Raw genomic sequence first — 7761 nt, forward strand, 5'->3', positions numbered from 1 at the left:
ACCAAATTTGTAGCTATGAGAAACATATTACCAAATGGTGGCTTTGGTATGTTCTCAGTCAATTCATCAATCAAAGTGATTTTAACATAAATCAATTTATTCATTCACTTATAAAGTTTTGAACCTGTAATTTGAGCATCTACAAGTAATTAAGCTAGAAATTGTGGCATGTAAATCTTATATATTTTTAGGATTTCCAACGTTTTTGCATCATCCATTATGTCTTTGTAGGAGAATGCCGATTCGGTTGGTATCAGCTTGGTACCCATCAACGGGGGACTCGTTGCGCCAAGCCGAGCCAACCACCAACCCCTCACCCCAGAGGAGACCCGCGGTGTTGACACCACCGATGCAGCCACGCCCGACGATCCCCTAGAAACAGAAGGGTAAGTTGTTGGATCGCCCATTTCATCAACCGCATGGATCTCCCACTGTGAACATATGTTCACTTTTTCCCAAAACCATGTACATGAACGTAAAAATGACCATATGATTGTGATTTTTTGCATGGTCAGCCCCCCCCCCAAGTTGAAAACTGTTCAGCGGCCCCTGTTCTATACAACTGCGTGTACCGTATGAATTACTTGCCATGGTTGATTTTGTTTGGGTGGGCTGTTACAACTGCAAATTTTGAGGACTATAGGAAAGGCTGTATTTTAGAATTATTTCAGTTGAGTTAAAAATCAAAGAGCTGAATAGGGAAAATTTACACAGGGGGTCAGAGGCACAGGGTGATCAAGAGAGCCCTGGAAACTCCTTATTCATTGTTAAGTTGAAGCTTATCCAATGTTGCAGATTGATGCAGTAGGTTGCAAAAAGTAGCCCCCCCCAAAAAAAATGATAATAAATAAATAGATAGACAGACAGACAACAGACAGACAGACTGACTGACTGATAAAAAATATAAGATAAAAAGTTGCCCAGATCTAATCAAGTTATCTTCTCATTGCAATAATGAGTTTTGCTTCATAATGACTTGTTCACTCTTTCAAATGATTTTTGTTTTGTAGGCTTGATGACTTGGAGGACCTTGTTAGAACCTCAAAGTACTGCAAGGACAAGTCCCATGTATCCTGCATCTCAGCTGACGATACAGACAGCGGTGCTCAGGACGTCAATCAAAACGGTGTCACACTAGAGGTATACTACCTGTCATTGGCAATGTTAACTTTTCTGTTAAAACATATTTTTGCTTCAGTCTGCTGTGCAAACCCTTCATTCAAGTTAATGGGTCTGAATACAAAGCCTACAATTCAGTTTTTAGTTGGGTTTATTTTTCATATCTCACAAAATATCAAATGCAATGTAACGTCCATTAAAAGACAGTAAATCATTAATGATAAAATAATACAATACATCACCATTATTCGTAATAAATAAGACAAATGTTAATAATAATAATAATAATAGTAGCGGCATATTTACCCAGGGTAGCCACTTCAGTTCCGAAAACTGTTCTCCCAGCGGGCCCTGCTATTATTACCCCGGCTTTAGCACGGCTACCTTGATCGGGCGCTCGAGCATTCGAGGAATTTCTTCCTACCGGGTACCCATTCACCTCACCTGGGTCAAGTGCAGCACAATGTGGATAAATTTCTTGCTGAAGGAAATTACGCCATGGCTGGGATTCGAACCCACGACCCTCTGTTTCAAAGTCCAAAGACTAATCCACTGGGCCACAACGCTCCACACGTTATACAATGTTATACAATTGAACGTTCAGATTTGAGACAGATAAATCAATAAGATGACGGTGTGAAGGAGAAACTATCAAAAAGCAGAGCTTGTAATATATAGTTTCCCTATTAAAGAATTATAAGTAATTGTCAACTTGTTTTGATATCAATATGTTACAATGACTTGTATTCTAATGCCCCCTTGCTCAGCCAGGATTATAAACAGCAAGTTTATGTGTGCTAGTCTTTGCATGAAGACCCACTTGTTGATTAACGTTTAAATTAGGGTCTGTACCTGCAGACTATGTTTTACTTAGTGGTTGTAAGTCAGGGTGTAAATACATTGAAGTCTTGTTTATGTTCATGTAATATTAACTTATGATGTCATTCACATTCTTTGCATGTTTACAGTAGCTTATGGAAACAGCATAACTCATGAACTGAGCTTTATTTTTTATATATATATTGCGATAACAAATTTAACAACTTTGAATTATTATTATTTTTATGAATTTGTTTCTGTATTAATTTCTGATATGAAAACATTTGCCTTTAGTTTGTTTGCATCCTGTCATATATCTTTAGTAGCTCTTGTTTTCTTTTAAATGGAATAGCCAAAATATAGTAAAAATTCATTACTCACTGTTTTTTCATCAATGTAGTATAGAATACTAGTTAATAATAGCCTACATTGTAGGTCTTATGATTAGTTTTTCTATTCAAGCTCCAGTGTATGAATATTTATTATAAAAAAGGCAGATTTATCTTCTTTATCATTTCTCTTTTAATTACATCTCTAATATATCACTTCATTCAAGATAAATACCAGTTGTGATAACGATTTCAAAATGAATGAGTTCAACAGAATCCAATAGAATGACCACCCAAGTGTATGTATGTATTAAATTTAAAAATATGTGCCAAATGGCTCTGGAAATTTTGTTTTATTGTTGAGAAATGAGCATAATAAGCACAGATTTCCATAAAATGTCAGGTATATTTCCAAGAAATATTAATACACTGTACATCATTTGCATTTTTGTGTTATCATCAGAATTATCAGTTTTCAACTAAGATTCCACAGAGATAAGTTGATTTCAATGTACAAATCTAAATTAGCATAGTGGCAATTAACCTTGATTTTAAAAGCATCATCATGAAATAATTATTTGCTGCATTTACATTTTTTACCATTAAATGCTCCCTTGAAAACATTACCTTAAAATTGCTTTCTGTTTGTTTTTCCCCCGACTAGGTTGATGGATTCCGTTCTCTGACTAATCTAATTCCTGCCGTAGCCGGCACTTCTCTCTATCCTCTCTCTCCTTCTAACTCACAGGCAAGTAATATCAACAGCATGCCCCATGTACAGTCATTCTATTAATAAAGCAATCCTTGTTCCAGGGGAGGGGCAAAAGTAGTCATGCGACCACCCCCCCCCCCCTTCCCCAGAAATGTGCCATTGCACCACTTTATGTGATTTTGATTTAGAACATTTTTTTTCAAATTTTGTGTGCCCCCTCATTAAAAAAAAAAACTTTGATCTGCCCCTTTAATACCCCGACCCCCGCTAATGCCCCGTTAATGATGAAATTTTTGTGCCCCTCAACAGTACTGTTATTCTATGTTAAACCAAATGAGCTTAATAACTTTTTTTTCATGTGTTTTCCATCACCACCTACTATTGCTTTCTTTGCAGAAAAGAAATTGACATAAACAATAGCAAGTTTATACATGTATGTTATAGAAACTAAATGTACAATATTTCTACAGTTATATTTCTGTTTCTATTTTGTCTTTTACACAATGTACATGTAGTTTATACCAATTTATCTTATATGTAATCATTACCATAAGGCCCCTTATCTGCAACACACTGTCTTTTGTTTAAAACAAAAATCAAATTAGATTCTTTTCTCTTATATAATAAAAATAATTATATCAAATGTACGTGCTACCACAGATTTAGTTTACTTTACTTGTACATCTCATTCATCACAATCAGATATTTTTTCATGACATAATCCATACCAATCGGTACCGGCTGCTCAGAAATGTTGTTAGCTCTAACGATGCACTAACATAGCCCCGTCACCATGGGTAATATCACAGTGAGGTCTAATGTCACAACAACACGCTATTTACATCCTTGATCAACGTTTGACATCACAATCCTAAATACGTGACAGGGCCTACTGTTAGTGCTATGTTAGCCCTAACAATGTTTCTGTGCAGCATGTACAAGCCCTAACAACCATCAGGTAGAAATTTAGTACTTCATATTCGCAGTATGTTATTTTGTTCGTTTAATAGCACATTTCAATCCTCTAGAGACGTTGTTATTCATTGATATTTTTAACAGATAATATCCATGTGTTTTTTTTTATATTTTTCTGTAGAAAAAAAATTTCTGACCTTATTTTTCTATTCAGACATGATCTGAAAGCAATTCTTTTGTCTGCAGAATAAAATAGTTCATGTACATGCACACAAGATTCCGAAGTATATATATATATATATATATATATATTTTTTTTTTTAATGTAGTCATTGTAGAACACCATTCTATACATTGTACATGTAGTCTCCAAAGTTTTGTGTTCTCAACTTTGTTTCAATCATAAACTTATACGTGGTGATTGGTTAACTCTGTGAAATGACTTTGGAACATGTTTTTTTGCCACTAAGCAGTCTGATAAGGTCTATGGGATTGTACGAGAAGTTCATATCAGCCACGGCAAAGAGAAAATCAAGCTCCGTTCTCCCCTTCAGGTAAGTCTAATTCCTCTTCAAAATTCTTTACTTCAGTTCATATTATTCTTATTATTCCTTTCATTTAATTTATTTCCATTTTAAAAACAGTATATATGTACTTTACCCATAAAGTGATATACATGTAATTATGGTAGAAAAAACAACATATAAAATGGGGGGAAATCCTCAAAATGTGTAGGCAGGCCCCAATAACACAGTATAATGATTTTATCTTACACAAATATAATATCATAAAGTTCTAGCTGTGCTGATTTGTCAAATGTTTTTTTTTTAATAATTCCAACATGCCAGCCTATATGTATATCTCAAATAGTCACAAGTTGCTATTTTTTTGTGCATTTTATTTTCATTTATTTTTCTCTCTTTCTTTGTCTCACACTCCCCTTTTCTGTTCCCACTCCATCTGACCCCCTCTCTCTTTCTGTCTGCTTCTGTCTCTTTATATCTCTCTATATATTTTCATTTGTCTTTCCCCGAGCAGGTAGCCAACCACTGTCTAGTAGCAGTGCAGCTGTTCTACAAGAAGCTTGATCTACAGACCCTCCATGGGGCTATCATACCAGGGCTGGACGAAGAAGAATTCACCAGTCTTGGCATCATCCAGCCTGAGGAGGTGATGGACATACCGGTCATTGTCGCCTACCATGCGGGCATTTATGCTTGTCCAGTTGACCAGGGGTAAGACAGTGATGATGATGGTGATGATAGTGGTGGTGATGATAGTGGTGATAATGATGATGATGATGATGGTGATGATGATGGTGATGATGATGATGATGGTGATGATGGTGATGATGATGATGGTGATGGTGATGATGATTATTATTATTATTTGTTTGGAGTCACCTGTGCCTGGGAGGCAAAAAGCGAACTGAATCACTATGACCCGCAGGTCTCTCCTCCCGATATAACTGATTGGGGGGAATGCAGGTGGACCACTACACCGGGGTTTCCCCCTACTCTTATACGAATAGTATGATGATGATGTTGATGATGATGATGATGATGATGGTGGTGATGGTGATGATGATTATTATTATTTGTTTGGAGTCACCTGTGCCTGGGAGGCGAACAGCGAACTGAATCAATATGACCCGCAGGTCTCTCCTCCCGATATAACTGATTGGGGGGAATGCAGGTGGACCACTACACCGGGGTTTCCCCTACTCTTATTCGAATAGTATGATGATGATGATGATGATGATGATGGTGATGGTGATGATGATGATGATGATGATGATGATGGTGATGGTGATGGTGATGATGATGATGGTGATGATGATGATGATGGTGATGGTGATGCTGATGATGGTGATGATGATGGTGATGGTGATGATGATGATGATGATGATGGTGATGATGATGATGATGGTGATGATGATGATGATGGTGATGATGATGATGATGATGATGATGATGATGATGATGATGATGATGGTGATGGTGATGATGATGATGATGATGATGGTGATGATGATGGTGATGGTGGTGGTTGTGGTGTTTGTGATGATGGTGATGAAATTTATGATGGTAAAGATGATGATGTTGATGATTGTGATGATGATCATGCTGATGGATTCGGTGATGATGATTATGAAGATGATTATGAGGAGGAGGTAGAGGGTGTTGAGAGGAGACGATGGACAAGCTGTTCATTGTTGCCAACCATGCAGGCATCTACGCTTGTTCAGCTGACCGGGGTTAAAACTGATGATGATGGTGATGATGATGGTGATGGTGATGATGATGATGATGATGATAATGATGATCTTGATGTTCTTGATAATCCTGATGATGATGATGATGAAGATGATGATGATGATGATAATAATGATCTTGATGTTCTTGATGATCCTGATGATGATGATGATTATGATGATGAGGAGGGGGATGATGATGGTGATAGCGATAAAGATGAGGAGGAGGAGTCATCATCGGAGAAGGATGATACGGAAACAGTAGGGAGAGAAGGATGATAATAGTTTTGATGGCTGCCTCTGGGAACAGTTTTGTTCAGTTTTGTTGTACATTCTTTTGTCACATAATGTGTTTCGAAGATATATGATTTTCATCTTCAATATACTGTTTTCATCTATGCTTCTGTATTCTCTTTTTACATCTGTTGTGCTTTTTGTGTTTCATAATTTACAATTTCATCCTCCATATTTTACTTCATGATGTATGTTATTTACTCCTCAGTCATGCAACATACATATTCATGTTAATATAAGAATCATAGTATTAGGGTGACTTTGTTCTATGCAGTTCCATGTACATCCATAAGTTCAGTTTGATTTTATCAGTGATAAGAAAAACAAAAAAGGTTCATATCCAACAAGTTATGAATAAAAATTTGCAATCCCATATTTGGTCATTCTCTTCTCCATCATGTCATTGATACATTTTGATATCCAAGTTACATCTAAAGACATTAAATTGAAGGCATTAAAGATAGTTCTCTTCATTATTAAAACAGGAAGAAAGAACCAAATTAAAATAAAAAAGAGAGAAATATAATTTTGAAATTTTGGGCTTCCCATAATTTATCACAGAATCATGGACTTAAGAATAAGGGTTATACAATCTACTTTGATACCTGGTGACCCATGTACATCATATATCAATTTTGCTTCTATCTTTACATGTACATACACTGCATGTGTTTCAATATGGACTGTCTGCCAATCTGAGCTTCAAAGCTTCCATTTGTACATGTACATGCAATGTAAATGCATGCCCTGTTCACACCAATAAAATGATCTCAGACTTGAATGTGCTGTTATAGGTACACAGTTTCCATTTGTACATGCAATATACATGTAAATGCATCCTCATTCATACTGATTAAATGATCTCAGACTTGAATGTGCTGTACAGTTATAGGTTCAAAGCTTCCATTTGTACACGCAATGTAAATGCATCCTCATTCATACCAATTAAATGATCTCAGACTTGAATGTGCTGTTCATAGGTTCACAGCTTTCATTTCTACATGCAATGTAAATGCATGCCCTGTTCACACCAATAAAATGATCTCAGACTTGATCATATTGTTCATAGGTATGGTGTGAGTGAGAAACCTATTCTCTGGAGGGACCTTCAAGAACCAGCCGAGATGTCATATCTTTGTCCTTCCAGCAAGAGAGGAGCGCTTCCACCATTTTACTTCAAGGTCAGTCTTTAACAAAAATTGAATAGATGTTTAAATTCACATTCAAATTAACATCCAAAATGAGATACAAGTCTTCTTTTTATAATTCCAATTCCATTTCCAATTTTAATTATTCTAATGAATTATTGATTATGAATT

The 7761-nt window shown here is 36.1% G+C and overlaps 1 protein-coding gene across 1 annotated transcript in view; it reads left to right on the top strand.

Annotated features, from left to right (window-relative positions):
* The window catches only part of LOC121412995 (vacuolar protein sorting-associated protein 13A-like), a 42075-nt gene extending 36942 nt beyond the window's left edge, over positions 1 to 5133 (top strand). The window contains exons 32-36 of the mRNA XM_041605757.1: positions 232 to 386; positions 1011 to 1140; positions 2932 to 3015; positions 4368 to 4448; positions 4933 to 5133. Of these exons, the coding sequence (XP_041461691.1) occupies positions 232 to 386; positions 1011 to 1140; positions 2932 to 3015; positions 4368 to 4448; positions 4933 to 5133 (651 nt within the window). The remainder of the gene's footprint in view (positions 1 to 231; positions 387 to 1010; positions 1141 to 2931; positions 3016 to 4367; positions 4449 to 4932) is intronic.
* The last annotated feature ends 2628 nt before the right edge of the window (positions 5134 to 7761 follow it).

Source organism: Lytechinus variegatus, chromosome 4 (assembly GCF_018143015.1).
Source record: "Lytechinus variegatus isolate NC3 chromosome 4, Lvar_3.0, whole genome shotgun sequence".
In the NCBI taxonomy this organism is placed as follows: domain Eukaryota; kingdom Metazoa; phylum Echinodermata; class Echinoidea; order Temnopleuroida; family Toxopneustidae; genus Lytechinus; species Lytechinus variegatus.